This window comes from Azolla caroliniana, unplaced genomic scaffold (assembly GCF_043228905.1).
Source record: "Azolla caroliniana isolate FFs.n. ecotype wild unplaced genomic scaffold, voAzoCaro1.0.p SCAF_1, whole genome shotgun sequence".
Lineage (NCBI taxonomy): Eukaryota > Viridiplantae > Streptophyta > Polypodiopsida > Salviniales > Salviniaceae > Azolla > Azolla caroliniana.
In genome coordinates, this window is record NW_028230436.1 from 2,865,328 (window position 1) to 2,881,530 (window position 16,203).

At 34.9% G+C, this 16,203-nt stretch overlaps 1 protein-coding gene and 1 long non-coding RNA gene across 3 annotated transcripts; one reads left to right on the forward strand and one right to left on the reverse strand.

Annotated features, from left to right (window-relative positions):
- Positions 1 to 263: 263 nt before the first annotated feature.
- Positions 264 to 6,927, reverse strand: LOC147868317 (E3 ubiquitin-protein ligase SINAT2-like). 2 transcript variants are annotated; one of them, XM_087317839.1, is made up of 5 exons: positions 6,828 to 6,927; positions 5,904 to 6,209; positions 1,581 to 1,967; positions 952 to 1,213; positions 264 to 612 (listed from the first exon to the last, which is right to left on the reverse strand). In XM_087317839.1, the coding sequence occupies exons 2-5, from the start codon at positions 6,123 to 6,125 to the stop codon at positions 584 to 586; spliced, it is 900 nt and encodes a 299-aa protein (XP_087173965.1). In that variant the 5' UTR covers positions 6,126 to 6,209; positions 6,828 to 6,927; the 3' UTR covers positions 264 to 583. The 2 variants fall into 2 exon arrangements, with proteins under 2 accessions (XP_087173965.1, XP_087173958.1); XM_087317832.1 differs by lacking the exon at positions 264 to 612 and having other exon boundaries at positions 624 to 1,213.
- A 4,057-nt stretch (positions 6,928 to 10,984) lies between these two features.
- On the forward strand, positions 10,985 to 11,942 carry LOC147868318 (uncharacterized). The gene is made up of 2 exons (XR_015529613.1): positions 10,985 to 11,150; positions 11,809 to 11,942. It is a non-coding gene; the product is annotated as an uncharacterized LOC147868318 (long non-coding RNA).
- The last annotated feature ends 4,261 nt before the right edge of the window (positions 11,943 to 16,203 follow it).

A 16,203-nucleotide genomic window follows, 5' to 3' on the forward strand; every position in this document is an offset into this window, starting at 1 on the left:
AAGTAACAATGTCGACCTTCTAAAGATTCATGATGGATATCTAAAGCCATAATCAATTATTTGGAACAATATTGATGTGCAATCAAAGGCAATAAATGTTGGGTCCTTTTAAAGTTATGTTTAAGAGAGTAATGAACTTGTTACTAAGTTAATACATTAACCACATGATTACATCTACCCTACATTTTCAAGAGTGTAGTGGGTGCTTAAGTGTATCAAGTTCAGATATGTATAGGATTGTAATTTGTGATATAGGCTTGAGCTTCGATAATTCAAATTTAGGATAATTGTAAGAATTCTACCACTATGGCACTTCTCAAGAGTAAATTGTAAGTTGACATTAACATCAAATTTGTATTCACCTCAACAAATGAAATCCTATTGTCTCTTCAATGCTAGAGTCTGCAACATAAGATTATAGATATCATATGACTTACCAATGTGTTCGTTATTAACACCAATAGTCAATGGTAGGTTTATTCGGAGCTCAAGTTTAGATTTGCATGACAAAATGAAATTAGTTTACCTCATTGATAATAATCACCACATGATTACACAGCTGTCCACATCAATTTGAAGTCCATTAATTACTATGGCCATGCATTTCCCCAACTGCCAGAAAGCATTTTGAAGTTATGACGAGTCACATTCTACTACCATTTCAGCATGTACTACATGAAACAATCTCTAATAAATTTTCATTTTTGATAGTTTGCGCTATATCACTCAGTCATTTAGTTTCATTTTCTTCATCTTTTTACAAGTATAAATTTGGTCAGCGATGCCAAAAAACACCTTTCTTTCATTGCCACAATTGAAATAAAATTGGTATCAGCAGAATGCTATCTTGAGAACATCTTTTACAGGACCATGCTATACTCTTTTTACAAAACTATTGCTCTTTCCATATCTTTCCCGTAACCCTGAGTTTCAATTCTTTCCTATCACTACCTGAGAAGAACAAGGCCATATTCCTATGGATTATCAACCCATCGTGGCTATCTCGAACCTTCCGGTGACTATCTCGAATACTTCTTGGAGTACCCTGCCAGATGAGTTTGCGGCCATTTGCACCAGCTTCTAAACTATAATTGTATTTATTTGCTTCGCTTTCATCACCCATAAATCGCAAGAAGGCCATATATACTGGTGCCATTCCTAGTTGGAATGCCTCAAAATGCAAGCAAAAATGCTGTCCAAAACAATTGAAAACCTGGATTGCCAAAAAATTTAGGGTATAAGATTTTTTAAATACCATTATCACACTGAATTGTAATCTCCGTATCTTGAAAAAAATTTAACCAGTTGGTTGTTTTTCTCACTGAAGTTACTCAAATTTCTGAAATGTCCGATTTTTTCTGAATTTCTATGAGCATAAGCCATGTCCCACTAAAATTTATAGATCAATCGTTTAGATGTACCAAAAGATCATCTAATATTTTATCACAGACTTGGATTTTGATGCGTGTTACAGACTTTGAGAGTATTAACCAACCAAAAGTATGTCTTTGCCTTTGTCTTTTTTTATAACATAACTCATAAATCATGATGTACCTTCCATTGGTATAACCACTACTTACAGTGAGCATCCAAGTAGCATTCTCCACTTCTTGTGGGTTCGATTTCACATACCGATGATTGAAAGTGCAACCCTTATGCATGTCAACCTTATGATCATCTCTCAAGTGTGAAATCAAGGTCGCAACATCTCCCATTACAGAGCACTCCGAGCCAGCATAAGGACAATTGTAGGGTCTAAAACTGCATGTTGCCTCATGCTTCGATTTGCTGTAGTAAGGAAAAGTATCCACACATCCATGGCTTTGATACTTGCATGCTAGTTCCAGTGACTCTGCAACCTTCTCCAAAGCGAGACATCTTATATTTCCAAGCTCATATCTGCAAGTAGGGCACCTATTATGCACCCTAACCTTGCAGTTGGAACATAACGTGTGACCATTTGGACACTGTCGAATAAAGTCCAAATAGAATAGTATTTTAGACTTCTTTACATACTTCAGAAACCATGTAGTGTTATGCCTGATGTATAACATATATATTTCAAAATCTCACTATTTTGCACGCTACACAGGGCATCTATATTTATTACATTTAGATGCACTACATTTTCCCAAAACAAGTAAAACCACTTGTCTGCAATGAGAACATTAAAATTCTTCAGCTGCAGAATCATTGCCTTTTGAAGTAATGACAGTTGCGATCTCATCATTCATGCTTCTCTTTAATAAACATGAAATGCAAATACGCTTTTTATACTAACATATATTAGAAAACAGCAAATGTTGAAAATGCATATAACATTATAATATTGCTGAGAAAGAACAAAAGCCAGTCTCAATTGCTCATAGTAAAGAAAGTTGACACTTGCGATCTCATCACACATGCAAATAAGCTTTATACTAACATATAATAGGAAACAGCAAATAGTGAAAACGCATATAACATTATAATATTGCTGAGAAAGACGAAAGCTGGTCTCAAAGAATGTTGACAATGGAAACTCAAAGATTACAAAGAATTAGCAGCAAATGAAAAAGTATGTATTATTTAAGATAAGACATATTAGTCTCCTTTTTTGGAAAGTCGCCTTGTGGAACGAAAAAGACAGGATTATGGCTTGATTGAACAGGTAACAGACTCCTAGCTTGTCAGGAATATCATTGTTTGATCTGCTCGAGTATGCAAGTCTATCCCTAAAAGACTCTATCAAATGGTCAAGGCAGGGATGGCATTTGCAGCATTTTGGCTTGGGAAGCTTTTAATTTGGCCATTTTCTGGATGCTCAACACGATTGGATGGGTGACATTTTTTTTACCTCCAAGCGCCCTATTCCTGGGAAAAATTAGCCCCTATTTTAGGTAGTAGATATTATCATCGCTGACTAAGAATCGTTTAGGTGCCCGCCCATAAGTGCAATAATCCACTTGCAACAGTGAAGATCTACCAGCTGAGCTATATCCCTGTGTTTGGCCCAAGTGACACATAAGTGAACTGCTTCTCCTGATTCCCCTTGGTACAGCGAAACCACATTGACCCCTACTTCCATCTCTTTAGTTGGAAACATCAGTCAGTAACGAGTCTGTGAGAAAAGATGGTGATTTAGTGGTAGATTTGACCATGCAAATTACATACACGGATGCATGCCAGCAGAGAATGAGTAACATCTATATCAGGAATAGAAGACAGGTATACTCTCAATCAGCATGCTGTGATCCATTACCCCTTTTTCCAATCAACCTGCTACAGAGACAGATTGTGTAACTTCTTGGTTAGACTAAACTCACTGAATTGACCAATACTTTCAATGATGAATATCTAAAGTGAAATATCCTTTGTTTCAATTGATTACCTATTGGGTCTTTAGGCTATGCCTTCTCACAAACTTGGATTAGTCTCAAGGGGGTATACACTCACAGGTCGCAACAACACTCGATCAAGTCAAATGTATGCTTGTGATTATAAATCACATACAGAATACTCAAACTATCATTTCAGGAATAATATGAAAAATCCAAAGATCAAACTTTTGTTTCAAGAATGATAAAAATCCAAAGATCAAACTTTTGTTTCAAGGGTGGACCCAGTGGCAGAAAAGAATTTGTTTCCAATGCAGGGAAAGAAGGAAGGAAAGAATGGCTCCTGGTATGAACTGACTGAGGAACAGCCCTATTACAGAAAACCAGGAAAGAGACCTACCCTATCCCATACCAAAAGATTTCTCATGGGGACTGCCCAGCCTTAGCTTCCCACAAGTCGGTACCCATATTGTACATTGTCTATGTCACTGATTCTTTCTCCAAGACAGTGCCCAGATCATTATGCGTTTTGTGTAGGTCAGAACTTACTCAACAAAGAGTTTTGCTACCTTAGGACCGTTCTAGTTACAGTCACCGTGCAAGAGGGCTTTGGTCTTGTTATAGGCATCACCTTACAAACCCTTCTATAGCTAATCCTTATGGGATTGTCCCAGTTCCTAAGATAACCAGTTTCCCAACTATCTTAAGGGTAAGACAGTAGTTAGGGACTGGGACAAAGCAATGAGGATTAGCTATAGAAATGGTCCATAAGTTTATGCCTATGATAGGTTTCCAGCTCACCCGTCAATCAAGTCATTGGGTAGACGTCAGCCCTCATGCATGGTCTTACAAATTTGCCGCGACCTTTGCTTTTGGTAAACAGTTGCCTGCGCCTGGTCCCATAATGTTCATATGTCCAAATGGATCTGGGCATACATTATGTCATTGATAAAGAAACAAAGCAGGATTTGAACTTATTGTTACAATCCTCATCAGTCCAACAGAAATGCACAAGATCGTGAAAAACTCGATCACTATTATGAAAACATAAAAAAAATGAAAAATCTGGCATAACTAATCACATGGCTGCACAAAAAGTATTACACCATTCTATTCATAGCAACCAATTCAAAATACATTGGGTGTCTCAAAAACTCAATTTTTTGGGAGTGAATAAAGCAAGTTCTCTCTTATTCGAACCAACTATATTTTCATAAGACAAAACCAAGAGTTTGAATGCATGGAAATATGTAAACATGAAAAACAATGACAGCCATCTTGATAAAAATATACACTCTCTATATAGACAGACACATCTATATATCTACTCTGAGTTTTGCTTGCATTATACATTTTACGATTTGGCAAAGGAAGAAAGTTAGGAACAAGGTAGAGATGTGCATAAACTGAAATATCCCTTACCTAAGAGGATGAGTACAAGATCACACCTCCCAACGTCTCACAAGTGAGAAAACCAGAAGAAATAGCCTGAGATATTCAAGGCTAGAAATTTTGGTATGTATAAACATTACAACTGTACACTTTGAGACTGCCAATGTATAAATGATACACCAGATTTGTAAACAAGTATAGTGATTCCCTTTCCTGTTGTTAATTATGCAATAGAATATTCTTTCCCTATTCAAATATTCAATCAGTATGCATAAGATAGACAGATTAACTTAAAACAATGCAAAAGAGAACTTATTCCCTTCCAGGTAAGGGAGTCCCAATTTTTCTCAGCCTTGTCTCTATAACCCTAACAAGCATCTAATAAGCAAGATATCCTTAGACATGTAATGACAGTTTGCTAAAATTGGTCAAATTTATCTAAACATCAAAACCCTCAAATTTCACTTACTCCAAGCATGATCAGGGAAAATAGGTTCAATGTAATTTTAATATAATATTATTCTTCTTATATTACATTTCCCTTTACCGTAATATCAGAAACATGGATGATAGGTTGATGTACTTGGTTTTGCTATGCAGGCCATGAGATAATGCAGCCTCCAATGTTGTTAATCAAGTACAAAAGGCCTTCAGGACTCTCCGATCTTACATATTATATACAGAAGCCCTGATTATAGGCAAAACTGTTTTCTTAGTGACTGCTAAATAAGAGGGTACACTTCCTACACTAGATTCTCTTAACATTAAGTACTATACAATCATGTAAAAGAAAAAGGTTCAAAAAAAGCCAATCATATGCTACACATCTTTGAGATTACGCAAGAATAGGAAGGTACACAAAAAGCTCAATCATGAAATACAAAGTTTTCTCGGCAACTGATGAATAGTAAGGTTATACAACAAATTATTTGGCATTCTAAATTAGGCAAACATGTGGAGAATACAAAAGAAAAAGTGTTATTTCAACATTAGAATTACACAAACATGTGGGAAATGCAAAAGAAAAGGTTAAACCAAAGTTTTTTTTGTGTCTGGTGAATAGAGAGGTACATGAAGCTCATAGACAAAACATATGAAAAAACATAAAATAAACTATGCAGTATGCACTCATTATTATGCATTATACACACCAGGAAAATGTCCATTCATTGGGATGAAAATCATAGTTAATACCTGGTGAATAGGAGGGTACATGGCGCTCATACAAACTGGGCACTCGAGCAATTCACGAACATTATTATTTGGCGGGATGGGCTCTTTTCCAGGGCCAGTAACAGCCATCTTTGATACTAATATAGAACTCTTCTCTACACCACAAGTCACACTAGACCCTCCTATTTCATTGTCTTTTATGGGTGTCTCGAAAACTTCGATATATGCCACTTTTGGGGCCATAAAAATTCCAAATCTATGACTCTTGCAACAAATTTTCTTCTTTACTTCCAAGCGGTACCCTATCCATCTTATATAGGTGGCATCCTGTACGCATAAATTTTACATCACTGAGTAGCTGACCATATATAGCTACTTTTTCTGCTTATGATCGTCATTATGCTGAGAATTGTACGTATGCAAACACAAAACACAAGAAAAGTCTATGACAAAAAAGAAAAGAAAAGAATCAGCATCGACATCTCCATTCAACCATAGAAGCTAGGTACGCGTCAATATATGTTAGAAAAATGATGAAGTATTGGGTTGATGAAACAAATATCTGACTCTTTAAGAAAACCAGTAAACTGAAGGAAAAAATAATGAAATCAAAACTTAATGCTTTCTTTATAATGCCCGCCAACCTATCTAGTTTACCCAAACCTTATTCTTTATGTGACATACAAACGAAACGAAAGACGAAAACATAGCATATGGTTCATGGGGCGGAAATTTCAGGTAATCAACTCATATGCGAGCAAATGGGTTGATCGGACAGAAATTCTAGGGCTTCAGAGAATCCATCAATATGCAACGAAAAACAGGAAAATCTGATGGGTTGATCAGCCAGATCTAGGTCTAATCTATGCATGCGCGAGAGCGTGCACTCACGTACAAACAGACAGAGAGAGAGAGAGAGAGAGAGAGAGAGAGAGAGAGAGAGACCTTGAAATGGAATCTGTGTGTCTTTTACTGAATAAGAAACGGCGGCGACCTGGGAGCTCCGCCATGAGAGATTGGAGAACACCGGAAGGGGAAGAAGGCTTTTTGTTTGCGTTTGCGTTTGCGTTTGCGTTTGCGTTTGCGTTTCTTGGATGACTTGAGTAAGAAGAGCTTGAAAGGTATGTATGTAGTATGTACATGTACATATAGAGAAGAGAAGACAAGAGAATGCATTCAATCTTATTCACTTCACTCTTCTTTCTTCATAATTGTTGTTGTTGGTGTGTTTGCAAAGTGATTTTGTTGGCGTCGAGCCCCAGGAAACCTATCTGTTTAGGGTTTAAGGTTTAGGGTTTAGCTCTCACTCCTAAGATTAGCTAGGCTTCATATTTATAACCTGACCCTAGGCCCATCGGCAAGTTCACGCTTAGCCCTTATGGGTTGTCTCGACTCTCCACCCCTACTTAGTATTAAAAGTAACCCTCCCTTTGTTACATTCTCGATTAACCTTGATACTCTTATCCGTACATATAAAAATCTACATTCAAAATTACCATGACATAAATCATTGTTATAACTTATGCCCGTATTAGTTGGTTTGTTGCAATTTGTGCTAGCGTGGCAAATCCGGATAAAGTCAATTTGACAAGCACCATGTAAGCTAGAATGGTGCTCTCCTTTATTCCTAAAAAGGACATCTCGTTATATGGATGGTAGTTAACGACGTGTTTGATGCACTCTAAGATAGCCGTGGTCACAACCATATGCTCTTGTAGTTTGCATGACATAACTTGTATATTCCTTTTTGTGTATTCTACATTAGACTTCTACAAGTGCATTCAATGAAATGGCAAGAAGAGACTTTACTAGGATCCTCGAGAACTCTAGGTTTCTAACTTTACAAAAAATATGAGTTGAAAAAAGTGAAAATTCGACAAATGTTACCGTTGAGTATTTTTCAAATTTGTGAATTGCATCTACTCCCTTGTATACTATTATGGTATATGGCAAGTTCTATTGTTAGCCAATGAATGTGTATGGTGCTCGATGATACAATGAAGTATTAATGGTGATGGTTTTTGGTAGGTGTAATTGTAGAATATGCACTCCAAAAGGGACATTGACAAAGATGTTCGACATAAAGTTGGAATATACAAAAAGTTTTGAAATGGTTTACTTTCATTTGTAAAACAATGTCCATGAAACACCTCAATAACTTTGAATATATTATAATATCTATTTTGCTAGGCATTTTTTGCCTTTGTATTTTTCTTTGCAATCTAGAAGGTTGAACACTTGATGTTATTGATGTGACAAAGCATTATTAATGATGTTATTGTTTGTATATGCAAATTTCTTGGTTGTGAGATGTATCACTTTTACCTATATTTTCTGGGCAAAGATCTAGGATAAGCATTTGGTTGTTTGGATAGATTCTATGACGGCTATCAAGTAAGCATATATCCTTCAATCAATGGATAAGACTTTAGGTACTTTGAACCATTTTGATGGTCCATGGGTGGGTGTAAGGTCATTGGTCAAAACGAGCTATCAAACGTTAGCTACTTCAAACAATCCATCGTACAATCTCTAGTCAACTGCCTACAAGTCAGGGGCATCCCAATTCAAACTTTCATTCTTAGCGTCGAGTGCATTTGTGCATTTTCATGTCTTTTCAATACTTTGTCCATTTGTCTTTGCTATTTTGTGCCGCTAGTAATATAAGCATTACTGAAAAGGAAGTATAGATTCAATTGTGAGAGACATTGTTCAAAATGTATCTCGCAAACACCAACCATGTTGACATATGATATCATAAAGTTCAATATAATCGCAATAAATATTTTATCCAGTCCAAAGTTTGTACATGGAATTGGAAATTGCGTCTTGTGATATTCTGTTTCGATTATTAATTTCATTTTGATGTGATATATTGTCCATTTCGATGACTTTGAACATGTTGTATTGTTATGCAATACATTATTTTGTTGCACACATTTACTTAGCACTTAATTTTCAATAGGAATAAAAAGTTTTAAAACCATATTTTTAAATAAAATACATTGTACCATTCAAAGACGATTTGGAAATTGAATCCATGAACACATCACAAATTCAAGTAAACAAACCTCCCTCAAACCAAAGTCATTATAGGGATGAATAATTTGAATACATTGTATAAGAAGGTGCATGTGTATCCTTGGGTTCTCACTTCTTCACAAACATGCGGATTTTCTTTTGTTCTCCAAATAGTGTTGCAAAAATCAAAGTTGTGCAGTAAGAAATGGAACCAATGAGTATTTATCGTACACAATACGGGCAATGGATACTTACTACAATGGTTCATACAACATAACACATGATACTTTACTAGAGAATCATGCCAACTAACATGGATGGCGAGTTATCATTCTATCCACACATACTCCTTTATTAATTAACGCCAATCCACATGTATGTACATACACATACACATACACAACTACTCACCTTCCCTGCCATGACTCTATAAGTTTCACAAATAGTGTAATTGTTATTCATGGTGTCCACGAGGCCATATGTAAGGCCCCCATTATTGCTAATGGACGGCCACTTGGTCGGCCACATTGTAGATGGCTATATGAGTGCCCATGGTCTGGACTATGTGGTATGGAGTTGCCTGATCAATACCTTTAGAATGCATATAATTACATTTCAAGTAAATTCAAACTCATCTAGAATCCATTTTATGCAGCTCCCAATCTTTAAACCAAAAGGGCGAACACGATAATGTGGCATCAAGGAGAAAATGCAGCAACTCCTATATTTGTAAATGATATCTCAAATGTTTTCTTTCTGACGAAGATTCTGAGTCTTGATTTCATGATTAAAATTTGAGATTCACCATAAATTTACATACGAAGATACACGGAAAATGACTTTAGCAGAACACTTTGTCAAATGATTTTATAACCTGAGTTGTATATACACATGATTGGATATACTTTATATCTGCCATTTTCGTAGCATACGTATTTATGCATTTATCTGGTATGCGTGTGTGAGAGGGGTATGAATTTGATGATGAATTTTTTGTTTCTCTTGCAGAGCTGATGTTGCTGGGATTTTTTTCCTTGTTTCTATCATCATGGGCAAGTCTTTTCTGGGGAATCTGCATAAATTCATCTTTCTATAACCGACAGTCCAATTTATGTAAGGACAACGCTCTAGCAAGGTTCTCAAAAACCAGCTGAATACTCTCTCCTTATTATAGGTTTGCACAAATGATGAGTTGTTCAGAAGATCACATATGTGGAAAGGTGAGACAATATTGATTATATGGTTCTCAATCAAGACAAATTTCAAGTTCATTGACATAATTAAAGCTAGGGCAAAGAACAATTCCTATGTGTGGAAGAGATTCACAAGATACATCGCTTCTTATTTGGGATTTCAATCACACATTTTTTATAGCTGTGTGACAGTTGCTCTTGCATTGCTCATGGTACTCTCTCTGCGTGTGTGTATATATATGTATTATAGAATGACACTAGAAATAACAGACATACACACAAAAATATATAACATGCAATTTGTTTATGCAAGACTTATAGTTGGAAGAATGGGAGCAAGGGATTCACAGTGTGAATCATGACAGTTTTTGTTATGAAATTGCCATTTAGGGAGCCAATGTAGTTTACCAAGGGTATTCTAATAGAAAGAAAAGTATGTTTCGACTCAACAACACCTCAAAATCATGGACTGCAAAGAGGTGTTGTCTATGGATGGTTAAGATTATTATTGTCTTTAGGAATCCATAATCTCCTGTTCTTATATATTATATAACATGTGAAACTTTAAAAAAATGTCATGTACAAATGTGCATATAGCTTTTCTATGTTTCTTTCTTTTCAATGGATTTCAAATCTATAACTCTACAAAATTCTTCATCTCAACAGAATCATACCTTTTCTTTATGCTACTATTAAATTGAAAAGCTCTTTCAGATTTAGACTTTGCAAATAATTCCTCAAAGCAGTAGATTTTTCATCCTTCTTGGAGAGAGATTGCTAAAAAGCTGCAGATTTTCTTTAGCAGGCATGTTTTACAAGGCAATTCAAGCAATCGGTTTATCGACACGATTATCTTACAGTGAGATTGAGCTTTATTATGGTTACTCGTCTTTTTCATCCGTTTTTAAATTGAAATAAAATAAATGTTCAGGATTCTATTAACCCAATTCATAAAACCTCTTTATACAGGAACACAATCTTCCACATGTTTATAATTTCCACAATTATATTGATCGTTGTGCTGAAGAAGACTTTCAAGAATCCTAGGCATAAGGTAAGTGAGAAAGAAACAAAAAGACTTAAAGAGGGAGGCTCATTAAATGTTCAAAGGATTTGTATGGATTAAAAAGAGCATTTCTGATTCATTTTTTCCAGTCCAGCATTGTGGGGATTTGTAATTCTATTCACGTTGCTGGAGGCTGTTGGTATAAAGTACTTGCATTATGTGATTGCTTTCTTTTTGGGGACAGTGCTCATTCAGGTTTTAATTTCTACTTCTGGATTGCGTTTATACCGATGATTGTAAGTATAGACTAGCTCTCTGGCATCAAAGACAACATGATATGATTTTTGGAGAATGTCTTTATGCATGAAGTTCAGTAACTGGCAATGTCTATTGTCATAATTTCATTCTAAAAAATGGTAAAGTATGGTGTTTGTTGTGTGTGCAGATATAGCATTGATTGTGTAAACATTTCCTCTACTTGAAATCGCATATAGTATTGATCGTTCTTATTTGGTTCCATAGTTCATTTTGGCTTCTTAAAAAATGGTACTATATTTTTATGTATAGTATGAAGAGAAAACAAGACAATGTGTGTGATAACACAATCTCGACTGTTTTTACAAAAGATAACATTGAACTAGGTGTCTCAAAACAAAAGATGATCACTTTTAAAGAGGAAATGCTAAAAAGAATGAGATCACTACAGGTTGTTTTAGTTTTTGGTGCTCATTTGCAATATGTGGTTGCAGCACTGGATGCATTAAAGGTCGGCCATGGAGACATTTCTTCGTGTTTGAAATCGCAATATGTTTCAAAAGAGTGAACATTTTCTCAGTCATTTGCACTTCATATTATTCCAGGTATAGATGAGAGATGCATACAACTTGAACAATTAATATGGTTTTAATGTCATGGTGGCCTTTTGAAGACAAATATACCTAATGCCATCTTTTTCTCTTTTCAGAACTCGTTTGAGCTTGCAGAATTTTTAGGGTCTTGGGTATATTCTCACGACCATCTGTTGTTTTTTACTTTTACGTTTACCTTTACAATGCTTTGAAACAATACTTATATGATTTGAAGGAGGATATCACAATGGGCTTTTTGTTTTCCTATGAAATACAATGGTGGCATTTAGAGGACCATACTTGTGTTATTAAGAGGCAAACATGTATCTGGATCGTCTTCCGGTAACAGATGAATTCCTTCACTTTGTTTTCTTCTTCTCTTGACAAGTGCTGTAAAATATAATGAAGAAGTATAAAATAAAGCTTCTTTACTTTTGCATTAATCTTCATGTTATTATTTCATTTTCTAACGAGAAATCTTGTGTGGAAAAGCAGATCAGTTGCACAAATCTGTTGTAACTACAACACTTTCCCAATGTATGCTTTTACAACACATGTGAGTGTAATGTTTTTCCTCTCTACTATATTTGGTTAATATAGGTTTCATTGTTTTGTTTTGTCCAAGATGTAATGATTTGTCACACATTTCCATGAAATTGAATAGGCCAAACCCCCTGGGCCCTCCATACTTTTGTGGATTGGATGTTGTTTGAACAAGACTATGGTATCAAATAAGGTTCAAAACATTTCATAAGAACATTCATGTGTTCCAAAACAATCTTCTTCATTTCTCTCATCAATCCAATGACATTGATAATGATATCAAAAGATGTAGCCGAGTTTCAAACGTTTGAACTGTTGATGTCACACCCATCTCTAAATGTGATTGTAACTCTCTCTCTCTCTAGCCTCAATAGCCTTACCGTGTTTTATTCTGTAAGACCAACAAAAGCATTGTATTGCACTTCATCTTCTTTCATTGAGCTTTGAATAAATAAATAAACCAAACCTTAGAACCCTTTTCCTTATGACATTATTGTTCACTCATAACTCTTCCCATGTGCTTGTCACACATAATAACAACCTTAGTGTGTACGCACTCCATACATTATCTTTATACATTTTTTGTTCATATCATATAAAATGATAGGTAAATGTCAAATGCCAAAACTTGAGCTTGGAATTGAATTGTCATCTAATCATCAAGCCAAATTTCATTCGCATATTCAGCATTCTCAACAAATCTTTCAAGTTTGTATCTAATGCAACTTTGGTTAAATCTAGTTGTCCACATACCTAGCAAGGAAAAATGCAAGAAAACCGTTACAGATTTGAGGCCATGCAATCTCTTATACACATCCACATTTTGGCATGAGGATAAAAAAACTATTTTTACGTGTTTTGTTTGGATAATGAATTTTTTTTCATGGTAATTTAAAAAATGGTTAAACATTAGTTGCACATGGTAGGTGGATTTGAATAGTATTCTAGTATATACAATTGTTACTCTTAAATGTTGAAATATTCATTCAACATTTTACTATGATGGTATGCCTTATGCACTAGTATATGTCAAAGGCCTAATAGTCCTCAACATGTATAAGGGTCATGTCATACATGTTTGATTCAAACCACTAAACTTTATGTGGTGCAAAGCTAAACAATAATATCATTCTCATGTTAATCAATTAATAGCATATCGTAGAGCCTAAAGAACCCTTGGCATGGACACATGATTTTGTAGTTGACATTTCATCATTGTTTTGTTGCTAATATAGGAAAATTTCATGAAAAGTCGCCCATCTTATCATTTAGCCCCCTCCTCCCTCCCTCCAGTTGAGGATAAAGCTATCTTAATCTAGTGTCTTAATTCACATTGTTGATATGTTGATGTTGTAGGTTAGTACAAGGGAAAGAATGATTTGGTTTTCCACAATACGTTATCATGGACTTTTCCATTGTTTGCTATTTTCTATAGTCTTATGATTTTGCAATTTCACTTTCCACGACAAAAGTAACCTATAAAGGAATGAATGATTTGGTTTTCCACAACATGTTATCATGTACTTTTCCAATAGCCTTATGATTTTGCAACTTCACTTTCCACAAAGAAAAGATTCGAATGACTAAAAAGTCTTCATATTATTAGTTTGTGATAGTGGTCAATAACTATTTGCACCCAAAAAATGGTTTTGCAATTGTACATTCCACAACCAATGGGTAAAAGCTATAAGGTCATGCCAATATTACTTTATGAGAAATTCTCTTTGAGCATCTTAAATTTGGTCTTCATGTATTGAGTGGATAAAAATGTGCAAAATGCGTAAGTATAAACATTAACGTAATTTTCACATGATATTATAAGAAGGGAAACATTGCCTTTACGCATTGTGTAAAAGACTTTAGATGTCCCCACAAACTAATGCTCGCATATATGTATAAGGTTAAGTAACTAGATGTTCTCTTAATCAAATATATAAGAATTGTGGTGTCATAGTAAAGCTTGTGCTACGAGATTACAGGTTGCAGGTTAGAACATTGATCAGTTTGTTGTGTTCTAATCATAAAACTATCTAAAGTTTTAGTTTTAGATCATCCACACTAAAATTGTGACCTTTAAAAATGGATTGATAATGTTGATAAGGACATCTTTCTACAATATGTATAGCCAGGAGCAAAAAGTTTCCATACAGGATGTGCCTTATTAAAAAAGAGGTGTTATGTTAATCTAGATTGCATTCATTATAAAAACTCTCCATAATTTGGGTTTGAGATTACATTGTACATTCACAATGTGTTCCTTGAAAAATGGCTTTACAAACATTCACATTTTTTTTCAACAATATGATGTGAAAAAGACAACATTGTGTTTTCAAAGTCAATGGCACTAATTGGTTGTAGATATGAATATGAATCCAAAATCATATGTTGAATAATGCCAATGGTGAAAATTTATGGTTTAGATTGCCCATTTTTGCAACATTCTTGAAGGAACGTGGAGGCTCTTTGTTAATCTAATTAAAACTATTTATGAATGCCCAATGGATATTTTGTCGTGATTAATCCGTCTAAAATACCTTAACAAACACCCAATTGATAATTATTTTTCATGATTAATCCATCTCCGCTAGTCCTCCAAAATTAGTCATCCAACTTGTGTACTACCACAACACCACACATATGATATGAGATTATATTGAACCTAATGAAGTGTAGGAGTGTGCGTGCACACACACAGACACAATAGGGGATTTATTATCATGCTAGAGGTCAAATATGACCTATGAGACCAAAGAGAAACATTTCTACATATTTATATGTGAACTAAATAAGTACTTTTATTTTTATGAATGGTGAAATTGAGAGTGTAAATAGTGAATGAGAGAGAAATGTGCGTAGGGATAGTTGATCGTTGAGAAATTTAACATTAATGTGGTCGAAATGGATCATTGTAGTGAAATATCGTACTCAAAAACCCAAAAAGTCATACATCATTCAATGTATTTGTAAAACATATATAAGATCAATATTAATATTAGAAAGCATCTAGAGCCACATATAAATCACTGATAGCACCTTGTTCCTTTGCACATCGGCTCAAACACAATAAGATGTGAGGGTGCAACATGGAAGTCTCAAATAGGATTATTGTCTAACATAAACAAATAGCATAATGGGCACCTTAAATTATGATGTACAATAAGACGTGCTAAAGCATGATTAAAGAGCAACGCCTATAGTGCAAGAAACTAAAAATTGCTGGATGGCAACAAATTTGTCAATTATAGATTCTCTAATAAACTTTTTGAAATGAATAAGAGCTTGTAATTTGAAGCATTAAGGTTGTGGGTTCAAGTTGTGGTTTTCAAGGTGTCTAGTTTGAAATCTTGCCCACTTACATAAAAATGGCTTCATGAAAAAAAAAAATGGCTTCATGCCATTGATGTAAACAAAATTTTCATAAATTGAGCAAAAACAATGAGCATCATCACCATTTAATGCCCAAAAAAGGCATTTGTAAACAAAATCAAACAAAGTTATCAAATCCCTAAACTTCACAATTAAAAGAAATAGGAGTTAGGAAACCCATTTAGACCCTTAGCTGGAATGTCCAACTAACCGATACTAAAAAGGAGATGGTAGTCATGGGCTCGAAATTTGATTCACGGTACTTCAAAGGGCATTCTTGAGAAGTTTCAAAGCTTAATTCATTGCACTTAAAGACGCGACAAGTCGATGATAAACATGCCTAT

Bases quoted from the DNA above. Each gene is read 5' to 3' on its own strand.
- LOC147868317 (XM_087317832.1), bottom strand. From the start codon at position 6,125: ATGGCCCCAAAAGTGGCATATATCGAAGTTTTCGAGACACCCATAAAA. The intron at 1,968-5,903 runs GTATTAACTATG...TTTATTCGACAG, and splicing joins TGTACCCTCCTATTCACCAG to TGTCCAAATGGTCACACGTT. The intron at 1,214-1,580 runs GTAAGTAGTGGT...TTGGCAATCCAG, and splicing joins ATGCTACTTGGATGCTCACT to GTTTTCAATTGTTTTGGACA.